Below are 19,244 nucleotides of genomic sequence, written 5' to 3' on the forward strand. Positions count from 1 at the left end.
ACTCAAGAACTTAAATATTAAAGTAGCTGATTCTACTAGCATGATAAAAACTGAATGAAATGGAACTTTAAAGTGGAAAAATACGGGTTTTTCCTCCTTAGCATTTGATTCTAAATGCAGCAGCTCAGAGCTTTTAATTTTTAACACAAACTAGTATACAAGGAAATACAAGTAGGCAAAAATGATTTAAGTTTCAATTTAAATCTTTAAAACTTAGAACAAATTTTCCCAAAATGTCCATATGATCAATCAGCCAATAAGATAACAGACAACCTTCTATGTGCTTTGCCTGTAGGGCTTTAAAGCAGCAGCATATATTTGGCTTTTGCCCTCAAAGAATTTCTACTCCAGTTGGGGACAGAACACTAACACATACGAAGTACAGGAAATAGAATAAGACATTGAAAGTGCTACAAAAATGGAGGAAAAAAACATACGTAACAAATAAAATTCAGAGAAACATACAGAAAAGACATTAATTTAAGTTTGTCTTTAAATGGTAGATATAATTTGGAGAGATAGAAAAAGGAACAGAAAAATTTCAGGAGGAAAGAGCCAAGTGAACAAAGATATGATATTAAAAATAGGTGTATTATGGGATACATCAAAGAAAGGGGATACTTGATATGTGAATTCAATACAAGTGAGATGTAGACAAAACCCAGGCTTTGGGAGATCACATTGGTGGATAATTTAAATTCCGATTCCATGTATGCTAACTGACCTTGGGCAAATTACATGACTTCTATAAATTTGAGTTTCTTCATATATAAAAAGGAAATAGAAATACCAACTTACAGGGTAGTTTTAAAGATTTAAAGCTACTAATACTTGTAAAGTGCCTAACCCAGTGCCTACCTGGCACAAGACTCACACACAGTAAATAGGAATTCCCCCTCCTCTACGTTGGAGAATAGTGGAAAATGAGGTTGCTTAGGTAGGGAAGGATTAGATTCCCGGCACTCCCTAAAAATTAGGGACTCAGGACAGATGAAAGAGAATTGCTGATGAAGGTAATTTTAAAGAAATAAACTGGAACATCAGAAAAATGAAGGCTTAGAATCAACGTGTTTGGCTAAACATCTGTAATCTCAGCATATAGAAACCTGAACCAGAACATAAAAGTGCAGAAAATAAAGAAGGCTCTATCTTGGAAAAGAATGACCAAGTTTTGGAACACTGACTGAATATGAAATATGAAAGAAGAATGAATCAAAGATAAGATTTTTGATCCTAAATAACAGGGAGAATGGTAGCACAAGACTAAAACAAGAAGAGAAAAAAAATATGATTCTAAATTCTCTAAACATATCTTACAGCATTAATTAATCATAAGACTACTGTAAGTATAGTTGTCAACCTAATTCATCAGTACATGTACAGGCAGAACTGGGGGGTAGTCTGAGCCTAAAAGACAGGTACCAGGCAAGAAAATGCAAAAACCACCATGATTTTTAAAAAAGTATCTTCTATTAAGTCTGCAAATTGAGAATTCTTCATCATTTATGGGAGGAGGAGAAAAGGAAGACAAAGAGGAAACAGTAAGCACTACAATGCCTACAGGACTGAAGAGGATACTTACATGTGCCCAAGATGGAGTACTTCAGATCCCCTTCCTTCCTTCATTGCCTACTACTCCCCATCTAGTAGTAAAACATTTTTTTTTTCCTAAACAAACCTATAGCTCAAGGGCTTATGATCAGTTAAAGAATATGAAGAACCAATGAAAAACAGGAAGGCCAGCAAATCTTTTGGAACTAGACCTTAAAAAATTAATTTTAAGTCTAAGTACCATAACAATTTTATCCATTTTACATCCAAGCAAAACAAATTCCAAATGAAGAGTTACTCCTCATTTCCCACAGGCATCATGGGAACAGGATTTTGTAACACAACAGAGAACATCATTCTCAAGACATCTAACGCTTGCAGCCAACTGTTTCTTTAGCCACAACTGCAGGAGTGCCCTGTGGTCCTCTAACTCCATGAACGTCAGAGTGTGGACCACTTATCTTTCATTAATCTGGAAAGCAGAATTATTTTTCCAAAAATCTTCTAATAGTCTTATTGAACATTAAAATTTACAATTTTAAAGGCTGTCAATGTTCTACAAAAATTGGATCTATGTATACACACTAATTATCACATTCAGCTTATTTCAGTTAATGTATCTTCACGTCCTCTGAGTGCTGTTTACATTTTTTAAATCTGCATTTTTGTTGTATGCTTTATTATGTCGCCCAAGTAACAAAAATGGTTCAATGATTTACTGAAGGATTAAAAGTAGGAATGAAAACAGAACTGTAAATACTACTACTTATAAAAACAGCATGAATTTTTAAATGAACAGAACTCTAATACAGTGACTATAGAACATAAATCTGTATGTGTCAGGATAAGTATGATATCACATAAGCAGCTGAAAAGGAAAATTATAAGTAGAAAATTAAGATAGTGAGCATTTGAAATTTTGATTTATTGAGTCAATCTATTTGTTCCTAGCTGCCTGCTATGAAACATGGTCAGACCAATGGCCTGAAGACACCATAGTTTTTGTTTCACTTTCAAAGCACAATGACTTGTATGAGTCTTTCCAGAACAAGCACCACATAATGCTTTTTCCAGAACAAAAGTGATGAATTTTGTTGCTAAAGAAAGAGCCAAAAAATACAGAGGACTTATGAATTTGCACTCCTTATAGGGAAACAGGCACAAGTCAAACAATTGCCAAGGGACTTATTATACCAGCCATGAGGTTAAATACAAATATCACAATCACAAACAAACAAGAACAGAACAAGATATTGGCAAAACACGTTTATCAGATGCACTGGAGGATTCAATGTAAAGGAACAATTACCACTGCGCACATGCTAGCCAATATTTCACTTCAGAGCTGGGCAAAACCAGTGATGTGTGGAGTTTGAATCAGTAAGAGGAAGAAATACACAATAAAATTTTATCAGTTTATCACTAAAAATCCATGAGAAGAAATTTTTCTATTCAGTTAATTATTTTTGAGCCATCATACAGACTTACAGAAAGGTACACTGGAATCAGCAACATCAATGTATCATGAATAAAGGAGAACAACATCTACACAGAGGTTTATTCCCAAGCAACAGATATTGGTGAACAGTATGTCTCTTGATCTTAATTCAGTATTAAAAGTAGTAAAAATTATAAATATGATTAAATCAAAGCCATGGCCTATTCATCCTTTTTAAAAACAGCTTTACTGAGATATAATTCACATATTTCATATATCACATAAAATTCACCCATTTCAAGTGAGAAGGAAATACCTCCTTTTGATGCATACAACTCTGCAAAGAAATAGGAAATATAAGACTATCTTTCCACTCTGAAGTATGTTGGGACAGATACAAGTCTATGAAATGGAAAATGAGATACAAACATTTCTTAAAACACTAATAGTGCATTAAAGATTATCTATACAATTTCTAGCAGCTTTCATAGCATACCTCAGCAAAACACACAGTATCTTGAGTAGCCTGAACCTATCCTTTCAGGGTCAATGTGTCACAGTTTTTAATGTTAAGGAAAAGATAAGAATTAAGATCAAAATGTGGTCCAGTGGGTTTGTCCCTATTGGGTCCTTTAATGAGTAAATTCAACTATTTCTATTTATTTATTAAGTGAAATGTCTATTTTTCTTTTTTTTTACCTTATTTCAAAGGCTTCCTTGCATCTTCCTTGACTTTGTAACTTTTGCTTATATGGACCAGGTTTAATTTTTTTTCTTCAACTGATTTAAAATTCATAGAATGAAAAGTCTTATGTATAAATTGTTCTCTTTAAATTAAAAAAAAAAATCACACTTGGAACTATATATCTTGTTATCAATATGAACCGACCTATTTCCTTCCTAATTTTTGTATTCAAAAACAGGAATTTCACTTTAGACAAATTCTTCATGTGAGTCAGTTTCTCTTTAATAAGCATTTACAATCACTGTTTAGAGTTAATTCTGCACTGAACTAGCTTCAATGCTTGCCACTGGTGCTTTCCAATTGTTGTGCTCTTTATTTAGATTTGCCTTTTAATTGGCAGGAGCATATCTCAGAAAAGTTTGCAGAAAGGATAATGGCGGTATGCCTCCTTAGCCCTTGCATGTCTGGAAATGTGTTTCTTTAGCCTTCACAAAAATGACACCTTGGCTAGATATGGAACTCTTGGTCTTAGCATTTCAATTCTGGCATTTAAAGTAGCCTGTCTTCCCGTGTGTGTGTGTGTGTGTGTACAGTAGTATTTCCTTGTCTCTCATTCTTAAAATTAAAAACTTTTTGCAAGTTTTCCCAAAAAAGTCTTTAAAAAAGGCTTAAGTTCTTTCAAGTTCAGATTTGAGTACTTTACTTAGCTTAGGAAAATTTCTATCAATATTATCTTTAATGACTGCCTCAATTCTGCTTGCTGTAGGGACACTAATTATGCCTCTGTTGGATTTCAGTTCTGTGTTCCAATCTATATCATGTTGATTTTATTGGCCAAATATATCTCAAATTTTCCTTCATACAACTGACTCAATTTTCTTCAGTGTATAGTCTATTCTTTAGCCTAATGAAATTTTTAATTCTGCTATTTTATTTCCCCAATTTTTTTATTTCACCTATTTCCCTCCCTTTCAATTTCTCTTGGCCACTTTTTCATCTCAGTCTACCACCTCACCTTATTATATAACATTATTAATCTCCTTGACTTTTACACAATGTTCTAGCCCCTGGGTTTTCATTAAGGCAAAAGAACAGGTGATGTCTACAATCAACTTCTGTTTCCTGTAATAAATCTTTTAAAAGTATGCTTTCACTTTGGACACTAAGTACAATGTTCTTTTCCTTTCGTGGTGCACAAACTGCTTCAGTTGACATGAGATCAACTAAGATCCAGTGTTTGCTCACACAGAGATGGACTGGATGCTTCTTTACTGTCCACCTAGTTGCTCTGTAACACCAGCTCTCAGATTTTATGCTGAGGCTTAGCTGATGTAAACTTACATTATTACCTTGGTGATTTAGGAGTAGAGAAGTTTGTCTTAGCAAAATTTCTCTTTCGTGTTTGAAAAAAGTAGCCACATAACAGAAAAGCTTTCTATAGCCATCTTTTTGTCTCATCTCCCTCAATACTGGAATTTCTCATCATGTTGTTCCTTTACTGTGTCAGGGAGAACACCCACCATATTATGTGCTTTCTGCCTAGTTTAGTCACTGCCTGGTTCCTACTTTTAAAATCTGTTATACCATACAGTAAAATAGATTCCAAATGGTTTACTGTCCATCTGTTCCAAGGCCTGCCCTTATCTATTTTTCACTTATCAATGTAATTATCCGAGGATCTACTCTATTTCCCATGACCTTGATTATTTTTCTGCAAGTGAGAATTCCAAATACGGTACCAGGTTTTCTGAGTGACCCATCAATAGTATATCCAGCAGAAGTTCTTCGAAGTTCCTGAGTCTGGGATAACATTCTTGTACAGGGTCAGGGCCAAGTCAACCATTTCCTTTCATAATTACCTGGTCATTTTGGCAGCATTCAGTGGGGGCAGTAAGAAGGGCAATCAAATATCTGTGCTCAAGTTCCCACATTACATGAAATTTATTTTGGTGCAGATTTGTGTAGTTTTCCTTTATTAATTTTCCAGTACCCTTTGGGCACTGGGAGAAATTCTCTCTGGTGAAGACACTGGTCAATTCTATTACTGTCTAAACAAGTAGATCATTACATTTATACTTGTAAACCAGAAGAATCTGTGATAGTGAACGCTGCAGAAGGAAAAAGGAAATAATCAAATAAAAACTAGAGGGTTTAACACGAGATGATTTATCCAGTATACCACTGCCTGGAAATATCTTTTAAGCAGCATTTGTGCACAGCTCTCGTGTAATAATTGACACTTGTGATGATGGGCCTAAGGCATTACAAAATCCTAACAAAAATGTTATAACTAATATAGTTTATGTGTTAAGAGTGCAGTTTAGTATACTCTAATTCTTTCAAAACTGGTAACCGAAGCATGATAGGTATAGCACTCTACTAAGCCAAACACCTGCTAGAACAATACCTCTTCCCAACAGATCAACTGCCAGTTTAACAGGTAAGCAAATAAATTACTATTCATTTCCCATACATACAGCATCTCCTAGAGTACATTCCAGGCTTAGTATGTTATTTTCCTGAACAGCACAAACACCAAAAGAAACTGATCGGTCTTAAAAATTATCTATTTGATTTCATTATTAATGATACTTATTTAACAGAGGCACAAGGTATCATGTAAATAGGTTAAAGAAACTAACAAATGCCATAAACTATTTTACATCAAAGCTGAAAAGGAGGGGTGTCTGGGTGGCTCACTAGCTTAAGTGTCTACCTTCGGCTCAGGTCATGATTCCAAGGTCCTGGGATCGAGCCCTGCATCGGGCTCCCTGCTCAGGAATGAGTCTTCTTCTCCCTCTCCCTCTGCCCCTCTCCCCTGCTCATGCTCTCTCTCTCAAATAAATAAATAAAATCTTTTAAAAAAAAAGTTGAAAAGGAAACCTTTCCCTTCAAAGTCTTTCTTTTTGAAGCAAAACTGTGGTATTAACAGGAGACCTCGGACCGTACAAATATTGATTTTTTTACTTGAAATAATTTAATCCTGTTATTCTATTTTCCTGATCTCTCCCTCATTTGTAAAAAGGCAGATGAATTGAAACCTCACAAAATAACTGCTTTGAATGGCCAAAACTAACAAAATAATAAGTATATCAATCTTTTCCTAGTGGATGAAAAACAGAACCTCTTATTAAAAGCACAAAGATGTGTGAATTAATCCAATACAAAATGCTCCTCAGAATAGTGGTGTCATGGACTCAGATGCACTGCCACTTTAAAAATGCATAAATTCACTGAAATACAAAGCAAAATAATTTGATTTACTGAACTGTACCTGCTCATCTCTTTGCCTCCACTCTTGCCAATTTTCTTCTCGTGAATCCTTCTGCACTGGGTTTGGTAATGAAAGCTCATGTTGAGCATTACAAATGGCATGGGAGGATTTCTGGGGAATTTTCTTAAAAGCAAGATTCCTGAGCTATGAAACAAACAAAAAGCATATTAAATTCAGTCTACCAATCCTGGAATACTAATGATTTTTTAAAAAATCAGTAATATTTTTATACTTCTAAATACTATTCCATTCATTATGCTAACTCTCAGAATCACTGTGTTTTTCTTAATCTTTGTAAAATATTAATTTCCTCAGTATTTAGATAATGTTGGTGGGTTTCTAACAATTTAGAAAGTGAAAATGGAAATGTAATCTATTATACCATCTTTTTAATGATTCCGATTACTTAAGTGATGAAGTTTATAGGAGTAGAAAATAGGATAACAAGTGTGCTTCTGACTATGTTGTACACCTGAAACTAATATGACATTGTACGGTGAGCATAGCATAATGGATAAACTTGTTGAATCACTATATTGTACACCTAAAATTAACATAGTATTGTGTGTCAATTACCCTCAAATAAAAGAAAAAAATTTTTAATGGGGATAATAATACAATTTACCTTACCAATAACCTTTACAGGGTTGTTGTGAGGAATAAATGAGTCTATAGAGGCAGAGTACTTAAAAAGTGCCCTTCTATGTGGTATATATATACAATGGAATATTATGCAGCCATCAAAAGGAATAAGATCTTGCCATTTGCAACGACGTGGATGGAACTGGAGGGTATTATGCTGAGCGAAATAAGTCAAACAGAGAAAGACATGTATCATATGACCTCACTGATATGAGGAATTCTTAATCTCAGGAAACAAACTGAGGGTTGCTGGAGTGGGGGGTGGGGTGGGAGGGATGGGGTGACTGGGTGATGGACACTGGGGAGGGTATGTGTTCTGGTAAGCGCTGTGAATTGTGCAAGACTGTTGAATCTCAGATCTGTACCTCTGAAACAAATAATGCAATATATGTTAAGAAAGAAAAAAAAAGAAGAAGAAGAATGTAGCAGGAGGGGAAGAATGAAGGGGGGGAAATCGGAGGGGGAGAAGAACCATGAGAGACAACGGACTCTGAAAAACAAACTGAGGGTTCTAGAGGGGAGGGGGGTGGGAGGATGGGTTAGCCTGGTGATGGGTATTGAGGAGGGCACGTTCTGCATGGAGCACTGGGTGTTATGCACAAACAATGAATCATGGAACACTATATCTAAAACTAATGATGTAATGTATGGGGATTAACATAACAGTAAAAAAATTTAAAAAAAAAGTGCCCTTCTTATAATTAACATTATAAATTTAAGATATATATATATATATATGATGTTGTTTGTTAACTATACTTAATTTTTTAAAAAAGCAAAATAATGGGATTCAAAGATTAAAGTTTAATGGCTTACAAATTTAAAAGTTTAAATATAAGTGAGAGAAAATAGCTTAAACAACTCTAGCAACTACTTTGCTAGTCCTTAAAAATGCAGGACCTAGACCACAAAGTAACATGATGAGCTAAAACTGGACTGGCCAAACCACTCCCAACAACAGTATCATCATCATCACCATCATCATTATCTGAGATGCAGTAGTTGAAACAAGAGAGAAAAAGAGTGAGAGGTTATTATGGATTGAACTGTAATCCCCCAAAAGATATGTCGTAGGCCTGAAACCCTCGGGTGTCTGTGAATGTGACCTTATTTGGAAAATAAGATCTCAAAGATGTAATCAAGATACCTTGTGACACAGTTACACTAAATGAGAGTGGGCCCTAATCCAATACAACTGTTGTCCCTGTAAGAAGAGGTGAAGACAGAGATACACAAAGAACGCCAAGTAACAGCAGAGGCAAAGACTGAAGTGACACAGCCACGGGCCAAGGAATGTCAAGGACTGACGCCACGAGGAGCTAGGAAGAGGCTGGGAAGGGTTCCACACAGTCTCACAGAGAGCCTGGCCCTTGCACACTCCTTGGTTTGGACTTCTACTTATAGTGGGACAGCAGACACAAATAGTTATAATTGTTACCTCGTTTGCTTCACTCTGTTGCTGTTCCTTCTTTTTTCTTCTTTTTTCTCTCTTTTTCTCATTCGTAGTTGATTTGCTTGCTTGAGACTTTCCAGTATTCCGACCTTTGCCTTTTCCAGGCTCAGAATCAGATCCACTGCCACTATCTACTTGCAATAGGGCAAAACGAGAAGCAGTAGTGGGAACAGAACTAAGTACTGCTGAGGCCATTGTAAAGATTTCTATTTTAAAATACTTCTATCAAGAATAATTCCTGTGGGGAGGAAGAAGAGGGGGCAGATGAGTAAACATAATCAGTAAAATCTGTTCCAGATTCTAGAACAATCTTTCACACACACACACACACACACACACACACACACTTCCTCCTGACATTGAATTTAGTCATATTTGGATTCATACCCACAGTCCTACTGGCAATAACATTCTTTTTTAACTTGAGTAAATAATATAAAATTGTATAATATAAAATAGAAAAAAGTAGATTGAGATTTCACAGACAACTATTACAAGACTACCACCAATAAAATGTATTCATTTTTCCATATATGGTTTTCAAAAATTCATGATTTTCTTCTTTTAAATATACTGCTGTAATACATACATATTTACAGAGAACATCCTAAATCAATATGCAGCGGTAGGAGTATTTTTCACTGCATACAGAGACCCTTAGTCCAACTCCATGTTAGTCTCCAACTTTCAAGATGGGGAAAAAATGAGTAGAAAAGGAAGAACACTCATATCATATACAAAATACCGCCTTAAGTTTGACTCTGGAGACTGCTACTAAGTCACAGAACTGACAGCAGAATACAGAACTTAAATTTCCTCAACCAAAGGAAACTTATCAAAATCACCTTCCACATTATCTTCTGCTTCACTAGTTTCAGTGTACCCTGAGAGAACTTTCAGACTTAGGGTATGAAAGGTCCTACAGTAATATCTAACGCAATTCATTAATCATTTAGTTTTACAGAGGAGGCAACTGGCGCTTGGACTGGGTAAGTGACTTGCCTAAGGTCATTCTGCAAGTTAGTTGCAGGCAGTCACGACCTGAACCCAGGTTTGCTGAACCTTGCTCTCCCAGTTCAAAGTAAGAAGCCCTGTAACTACCAGAAGACTTGGTACTCTTTCCATTCAAAAAGAAACAGATTGTGAAACTCAGAAATTTGTTCATTTTTATTTTGAAATGTATCAAGTACACAACCGAATAAAAAATGTTTGTAAATAAATGAACACTCCAAGTAACCAGCACTAAGATTAAGAGAATTTTAACCCCCCCATGCCTCTCCTCAACAGCATCCCAACTCCCCCTGGCCAGAGATAACTATTATCCTGATTTTTGTGTCAATCATTTGCTTTTCTTTATAGTTTTAACATATCTATCTCAAGCCACAGTACCCGTATCCGAACTAGCTCCTGTCACTTCCAAAATATCCTCTCGTTTACACAGATTCCCCCCCCATCAATGTGATATGCGACTATGCAAAAGTACAAATACTAGAAGTGAGAATCATTGAGGTCCATTTTGAAAGCTAACCACACACTACAGTTTGTATGTTTTTAGGAGCGAACAAAAATGAAAAGCAATCTTCCATTTTAACCTAAAAATCCAGAAAATTATTTGGAAATCTTTGAATTTTCTGTTAAAAATAAAGAAAAATCAAAGTAAGAGCTGATATTTGAAGATACCACCTAGTAGTTATTAAATAAAAGTATTTTATTATAAATACTGCATTAAGACCTATTGCTCCTATGCTCAAAAATATGCAAATCAAGATAAAATACCATGACATATAGAAATGACATCATACTGCTAAATTATGACATATTTTTAGGCTTAAATCTTTGCTGCAAGCATGAGACTTAAGGCTTTATAAGTTACTACAAGGGAGAAGACATTACAAAATGAAAAAGAAGTTCAAGACTCAAAAACAGTAAGGAAAGCATTAATTCTACTTCAACTTCAACATGCCATGTTAAAAATCCTTTAAGTTTTAGTTGCTTTGAGTACTTTAGGTACAATGATCCTACACAGTTGTTCAACAACTATTATTACATTTCATTTTAACTGTTGGGACTATAAACTGCATGGGTTAGCCATTGACAAATATTCATTGACCCTCCCTGAAGGGGAATTATGCACCACTCTCCTACTGAACGGAGGCATGACCATGTGAGTTATTTTGGCCAGTGAAATATAAGCTTCAGAAAGCTTTTAAAAGCCAGAACGTGGTTCCTGCTTCTGTGATTGAAGCGTATGTTGAGATGGAGTCTCCATCCGTCAGGTCTGATGGGTCTGAAACTACAATGAATAAAGTCTCTTACTAAACTGTAATGGATACGTAGCTTGAGCAAGAAAGCAACTTTGCTGCTTTAAGCTGCAGAGATTTTCAGGTTGTTGTTACAGTATAACCTAGCCTTATCATGACTGATAACTTACACAAATAAATTTCTTTTCCATTCTAGGACTGATAGCAAAACCGTGAATGTCACATTTAGACTGTTCTGCTTGAGTTAAATGTTCACAAAAGTCCAACACATCTGCACAAAGCTCATAGAAAATTTTCTTTCTGTGGCACAGGGCAGAGCTTCCTTACCAACGTATCCTCAAATACAGTTTCCCTGAATCCTTAGGGCACCTAAGAAAACTCTGGAGAATTCAGAGATGCTGGGCAGGCCACCACCAGATGCAAGCAGTCTCATCAGGTGCTCCGCAAAGGGCGGTGCCTGCACATGCTGTTCTGCGGCTACCTGTCAACTGTGGAGAGGGAAGTACGCAAGCCCCTGGAAATCTACTTCATCAGGCCAGGGTAGAACGCACTACTGCCCATCAGGGGAGGCGGGCCCAGGGAACTGCTGGGAGAGTTGGTGCTCTAGGTACCCCAAATGCAGCACGTGCAGTAAGGGAGCGGCAGCTGCTGTCCGGAGTGGGAACACACGAAGTCTCCTAGTGAGCAAGCTTCCAAGTAATGTGACCTGGAAGCTCTCCATTCACAGGGAGCAGATACTTCCTCCCACTTGCCAGTGCTATGCCTTTTTAACGGCATAAAGTTCAGCTGCAAGGTGACAGCTCAAACAATGCATATGCTTTCTGAAAGTAAGACCTCTGTCATTTTAAACACTCGAAGTTAGGAAGTCCAATCGACTCTGAACTCCTTTCATTTTATCACAACAAATTCTTTACTACAAAAAAATAAGAAATTCTTTACTACATTTTCTATGAGAAAAGCTTTGAGATTCTTTAAAAATAATTTCAACTGATATAAATTATTGAATAGTTATTAAAAATGGTTTTTTTCCATTTTCATTCAAACAAAATTTCAATGGGAACTCAATTTGAAGAAAGCCTCATCGAAAAGTCTGGATCAGGAATTGTATATTCTTATTTTATGGACAAACCTGTTATTTAAAAACTTATGTTCATGGAAGCAAGCACAATTTTCTCATGAGAAACCCTGAAAAGATTTTGAAGTTTTATACAAACTCAGCATTTAGTATCTTTCCTAATACTTTGTATTTTGTTTTATTTATCCTAATCATATAAAGAAAATGTAACATATTTTTTCCACCCCGCTCTATACAGACGCTGAGGATCCCTTCCCAGTTTGGGGGCAACGAGATGCTCTGGTCTTTTATGTTTGTAATGCAGAAATCAAATGGCAGAAAGGCACTGGCCTGCCATGCCAACCTGGAACAAGAGTGCCTAGTCAAACCTGGTCAACCCGCTGCTTGCTGACAACCCCTGAGCAATCCGCCTCATCTCTGTTTCCTCACCTTTGAAATAAGGACAAGAGTGCATAGTTCACTGGGTTGTTGTAAAGATGAAATAATATATGTGATGTCCTTAGAACAGTTGCCAGTACAGCAGAAGCACTCAAATACAGACGCCTGCTGCTGTTCTTACTATGATTACTAACTCAAGTATGTCTTGAGGTCCTGTGAGGCACAGGAGAACTGGCATAAGCTATTTAAAAATTTGGCTAAGCATGTCTGACTCCATTGCAAAAGTGGTTTGAGACTTAAATCAACATCTAGCCCTTCTCAAAGTTAAAACTTCAATCTATGAAACGAGAGGAAAAAGTGTTTAGGCCCTGAGAGGTAGTGGTCGAGCAGTCAGCCACTGAAGAGAGTCAAACACCTGAAGCTTGTACCTAACAAACTGCAGAGGGAAACTCCAATCTCCCTGAAACCCAAGAATCACAGAAGGGACTATGTTTTAAACAGTGGGCACACAGCAGACAAACAATAAACAATTCCTGAAGGAATGAAAAGAAATAATAAAAGACAGAATGATAAAGAGAAAAGAAAGCATTAGAACAAATAGTGTCAACTGAGAAACTGAAAAACAAAAACCATTTTTCTGAGGAGGCAGCTACCTATAATACACCTCAGCAACCCGTGTGTTAAAATACTTTAACTCAAGAAAGGGCAGACGGAAAGAGGGAAATGCTCACCTATAATGATCTCTTGTTTGGTCTGGGGCAGGAGTATAACATAGAACAGAATAGTGGCCACCCCTTCACTATACATAGCAGCTGAGGCGGTAAGGAAATGGGACAACTGGAAGGGCTTCATCATCTGTGCTATCTGCTGTACTTTAAAGGAGAGGGCGAATGCCTGGGTGACTCAGTGGGTTAAGTGTCCAACTTGGTTTTGGCTCAGGTCATGATCTCATGGGTCCTGGGACGGCTCCATGCTCAGGGTGGAGTCTGCTTGAAAGATTCTTTCCTTCTGCCCCTCCCCCACTCGCATGCATGTACACACTCAAGTGCCCTCTCTAAAATAAATAAAAATCTTTTAAGAAAAAATGTAATAGCTAACACATCATCTACCTTAACAGCCAAGAAAGAAATCTATGCAGCATGTCAAAAGGTACACTAACCAGGGGCGCCTGGGTGGCTCAGTTGTTAAGCGTCTGCCTTCGGCTCGGGTCATGATCCCAGGGTCCTGGGATCGAGCCCCGCATCGGGCTCCCTGCTCAGCGGGAAGCCTGCTTCTCCCTCTCCCACTTCCCCTGCTTGTGTTCCCTCTCTTGCTATGTCTCTCTCTGTCAAAATAAATAAATAAAAATATTTAAAAAAAAAAAAAAAAAAAGGTACACTAACCAGTACTTCAGAAGTGGACGGGTGCGGGAAATGTAAATTTTAACTGAGAGAAGGAAATAAAAATATAAAAATAATTCCAAATTTGTAAATATATGTATTGCTTCCATACATACCAAAAAGAAGGAAATGCACAGGACTACACATTATGCTTATTTCCTTTTCTGTAGTTTTAACTCTTTCCCCAAATATTCTATAATGACCATATTTCTTCTATAAGAAAAAAAATCATTTTGGGAAGGGAAAATGGCTACCTATACCTAAAGTCACAAAGGTAAACATAATGTACTCAATGCAATATTGATTTTTCTGCCCTATGCCGAAACTTAGAAGGGCAGCTACAGATCAAATTGACATAGAGATGCTCTGATCCTTCCTGTTAGTGATGCAGAAGACAAAGGACAGAGAACAAGTGTCAAAGACTGCTTGGTGCATGCTTTTAAGAGAACATTACCTTCATTAACAAATTTTTCAGAACTTGCAAAAAGATAATTATGTTATACCATGCAGGGATTTCTTTGAAACTTTTTTTTTGGTAAGCCTTGAAGAGAAAAGGGGATAAATAGGCAGACCATGAAAATATAAGGCTTTTTTATTTTTAAAGACATCATTTCAGGGAATGGCTAGGGTTAATATTCCTTCAGAATACTATTCCTTTGGTCTTGTGTCCTAAACTTCTGCATCTCCACCTATAGTCATAGCTAAGAGATATTAGGATGAGTAGTTTCAAATAGAGCTCTTCTTCTCCCTACTATTTGCCTTTTCTTTCTGTCTCAATGGTCTTTAAAATAGAAATACTCAAATGCTCAGGTGTTTACATACCCTTAAGTGATGTAGACATAATTAAGATACACAATGCAAAAACTACATAGTAGCCATCTTGAAAGCTACCAACATTGGTCAGTCTATTAATGTGGTGGCTAGTGCTATAAATTAAACAGTCATTTACATATTACTAAGATACTATACAAGTCAGGTTTTTAGTCTAGAAATATAATGATTACTTTGTATGTTTCCCCTCTTCCCTTTGAGTCTCCTTTAAAAAATAAGTTAAAGGCAAGGTGCCTGGCTGGCTTAGTTGGTGAAGCATGTGACTCTTGATCTCAGGGTTGTAGCTTTGAGCCCCACGTTGGGCGTAGAGATGACTTAAAAATAAAATCTTTAAAAAAAAAACAAAACTTAAAGGCTAAGAGAAAAAGAAATTAAGAACACAATTCCATTTACAAGTGCATCAAAAAGAATACCTAGGAATAAATTCAACCAAGCAGCTGAAAAACCGGTACACTGAAAACTATTAATACACTGATAAAAGAAATTAAGGAAGACACAAATAAATGGAAAGATATTTTGCACTCATGGACTGGAAAAATTAATATTGTTAAAATGTCCATACTACCCAAAGCAATCTATAGATTTAATGCAACCCCTCTACAAAATTACAATGACAATTTTCACAGAACTAGAACAAAAATTCTAAATTTTGTATAGAACCACAAAAATAGCCAAAGCATCTTGAGAAAGAACAAAGCTGGAGATATCAAGCTTCTAATTTCAAACTATATTATAAAGCCATAATAATCAAAACAGTATGGTACTGGGGCGCCCGGGTGGCTTAGTCGTTAAGCGTCTGCCTTCAGCTCAGGTCATGATCTCAGGGTCCTGGGATCGAGCCTCGCATCGGGCTCCCTGCTCGGCGGGAAGCCTGCTTCTCCCTCTCCCAATCCCCCTGCTTGTGTTCCCTCTCTCGCTGTGTCTCTGTCAAATAAATTAATTAAAAAAAAAAAAAAAAACAGTACCATACTGTCAAATAAATAAATTAAAAAAAAAAAACAAAACAGTACCATACTGGCATAAAAACAGACACATAAACTAATAGAATAGAATAGAGCCCAGAAAACCCACCCAAACATGGTTAATTAATTTACAACAAAGGAGGAAAAAATATACAATGGGAAAAGGACATTCTCTTCAATAAATGGTGCTGGAAAGACTGGACAGCTATATGTTAAATGAAACTGGACCTCCATATTATATCATACACAAAAATTAACTCAAAATGGATTCAACACCTAAATGTGAGACCTGAAACCATAAAACTCCCATAGGAAAACCTAAGCTGGGATGCCTGGGTAGCTCAGTCAGTTAAGCCTCTGCCCTCGGCTCAGGTCATGATCCTAGGGTCCTGGGATCCAGTGCCACATTGGGCTCCTTGCTCAGCAGGGAGTCTGCTTCTCCCTCTGCCTGCTGCTTCCCCCCTGCTTATGCGCTCGCTCTCTCTCTCTGGCAAATAAATAAATAAAATCTTAAAGGAAATAAAAAGAAAACATAGGCAGTAAGCTACTTGACATCACTCTTGGTGATATTTTTAGATCTGACTCCAAAGGCAATGGCAACAAAAGCAAAAATAAACAAATGGAGGGAGACTGCTTCTCCCTCTCTCACTCCCCCTGCTGTGTTCCCTCTCTAGCTGTGTGTCTCTCTCTCTCTGTCAAATAAATAATCTTTAAAAAATAAATAAATAAATGGGACTACATCAAATTAAAAAGCTTCTGCACAGCAAAGAAAACCATCATCAAACAAAAAGACACCCTACTGAATGGAAGAAGATATTTGCAAATCACATATCTGATAAGGAGCTACTACCCAAAATATATAAAGAACTCATACAACTCAGTGACAAAAAAAATCCAATTAAGAAATGGGCACAGGATCTGAATGACACTTTTCCAAAGAAGACATACAGATGGCCAATAGGCATATGAAAAAATGCTCAACATCACTAATCATCAGGGAAATGAAAATCAAAACCATAAGATGTCATCTCACACCTGTAAGAATGCCCATTATCAAAAAAGACAAGAAATAACAAGTGTTGGAGAAGTTGTGGAGAAAAGGGAACCCTTTCGTACTGTTGGTGGGCTGCTATAAAAAAACAGTATGGAGGGGCGCCTGGGTGGCTCAGTCGTTAAGCGTCTGCCTTCAGCTCAGGTCATGATCCCAGGGTCCTGGGATCGAGCCCCGCATCGGGCTCCCTGCTCCGCGGGAAGCCTGCTTCTCCCTCTCACACTCCCCTTGCTTGTGTTCCCTCTCTCGCTGCCTCTCTCTCTGTCAAATAAATAAATAAAATCTTTAAAAAAATAAAAAAAAAATAAAATTAAAAAAAACTTAAAAAAAAAAAAAACAGTATGGAGGTTCCTCAAAAAATTAGAACTACTATATGATCCAGCAATTCCACTAGTAGGTATTTACCCAAAGAAAACAAAAACACTAATTTGAAAAGATATAAGCACCCCTATGTTCACTGCAGCATTGTTTATAATAACCAAGATAAGGAAACAATCTAAGTGTCCACTGATGTTTGAATGGATAAAGAAAATGTGGTGTGTGTGTATGGGTATATACATACATACACATACACATACACAATGGAATACAAACTCAGCCACATAAAAGGAAATCTTGCCATTTCTGACAACATGGATGAACCTTGAGGGCATTATGCTAAATGAAATAATTCACAAACAGAAAATCTAAAAAGCAAAACAAAAGAACAAATAAAACTCAGAGATACAGAGAACACACTGGTGGTTATCAGAAGGGAAGGGGGTTGGGAGATAGGTGAAAAGAGTAAAAGGGGTTAATTGTATGGTGACAGTAGATAACTAGACTTATTATGATGACAATCACTTTGTAGTATATGCAAATATAAAATTATGCTGTCTACCTGAAACTAATGTGTTATATACCAATTTCACTTCAATAACAAAATAAAAATAACTTGGAAGTTAATTTAAGTAGTTGAAGACAAGAGAAAATTCCCAAGATAATTTTAAAACAACTGCTTTAGAGGCACCTGGGTCGCTCAGTTGGTTAAACGTCCAACTCTTGATTTCAGCTAAGGTCATGATCTCGGGGTCGTGGGATCGAGCCCCACATCAGGTTCCACATTCAGTGCGGAGTCTCCTGGAGATTCTCTCTCCCCCTATTCCTCCCCCCCACACACACACATTTGTGTTTTCTCTCTCTAAAAAACATTTTAAAAATGTAAAAACAACTGTTTCAGGTCAAAATGCACAAGAAACAAAGAAGTTCACAAATGTAAATATGCAGGCAGCTCATAACAAATAAGTACAATATTCTATAATTTATTAATAACTACCATTAGTAAAATCTATTAATTCCTCTATACTTGAAATCACAGCAATATCAAATTAGAGTGAAGTCTCCATTTTAATATATACTCAATACTAAAAAAGTCCAATTATTTGACTTACCAAATATTATAGCATATGTTAGGGCTTCCTATAGTAACTGTCCTTCCTTAGATACTGTACTATAGCAAAATAAACTACTTAAAATTTCCTGAACACACATTTAGTTTTACTTGTTCATATTTTTTTTCTGTTGCCTTTTCCTAAAACGCCCTCCCTCTCTTCCACATAAAACTTCTATTCACTCTTCAAAATCCTGCTCAGGGGCTAGCAGCTCTATGAAGCTTTCTCTGAGCTGCCCCTCAACTTAATCATTCCCTTCTCTGAAATATGCCTGTACTTTTATATTTATTATTAAATGGATTCCATAAAATTATGGTTATTCTTGTGCCTAGCCACCTACAATCATGATTTCAACATTCTGAAAGTCAATCCCTAACAAAACCACAGGACCAAGCACACAAAAGATAAATTTATTGAATTTTAAAAATATATTTATATTCCCGAAGTACACAGCTATCTATGCATTGAAATATGTGCTTTAAAGTAGAATGCACAGCAAAAGAAAATGCAAAGTGCATTATAGATAATCATCAATTCTCATAATTCCAATGTGAATTAACAATGATTATTAGCAGTTCAAATTTATTTCATTAGAAGTGCCATTCTATGAAGGGGGGGAATCGGAGGAGGAGACAAATCATGAGAGACGATGGACTCTGAAAAACAAACTGAGGGTTCTAGAGGGGAGGGGGGTTGGAGGATGGGTTAGCCTGGTGATGGGTATTAAAGAGGGCACGTTCTGCATGGAGCACTGGGTGTTATGCACAAACAATGAATCATGGAACACTACATCAAAAACTAATGATGTAATGTATGGTGATTAACATAACAATA

General features: G+C 36.6%; 1 protein-coding gene across 5 annotated transcripts in view; it reads right to left on the bottom strand.

Moving 5' to 3' along the window:
• GKAP1 (G kinase anchoring protein 1) overlaps positions 1-19,244 on the bottom strand; it is a 77,659-nt gene that overhangs the window by 55,610 nt on the left and 2,805 nt on the right. For all 5 annotated transcript variants that reach the window (XM_036090581.2, XM_036090580.2, XM_036090584.2 and 2 more), the window contains 2 exons: positions 9,029-9,281; positions 6,949-7,092 (listed from right to left, as the gene is read on the bottom strand). In XM_036090581.2, the coding sequence (XP_035946474.1) occupies positions 6,949-7,092; positions 9,029-9,238 (354 nt within the window). In that variant the 5' untranslated portion in view covers positions 9,239-9,281. The remainder of the gene's footprint in view (positions 1-6,948; positions 7,093-9,028; positions 9,282-19,244) is intronic.

The sequence above is a fragment of the Halichoerus grypus genome, chromosome 14, assembly GCF_964656455.1.
Source record: "Halichoerus grypus chromosome 14, mHalGry1.hap1.1, whole genome shotgun sequence".
Classification (NCBI taxonomy): Eukaryota; Metazoa; Chordata; class Mammalia; order Carnivora; family Phocidae; genus Halichoerus; species Halichoerus grypus.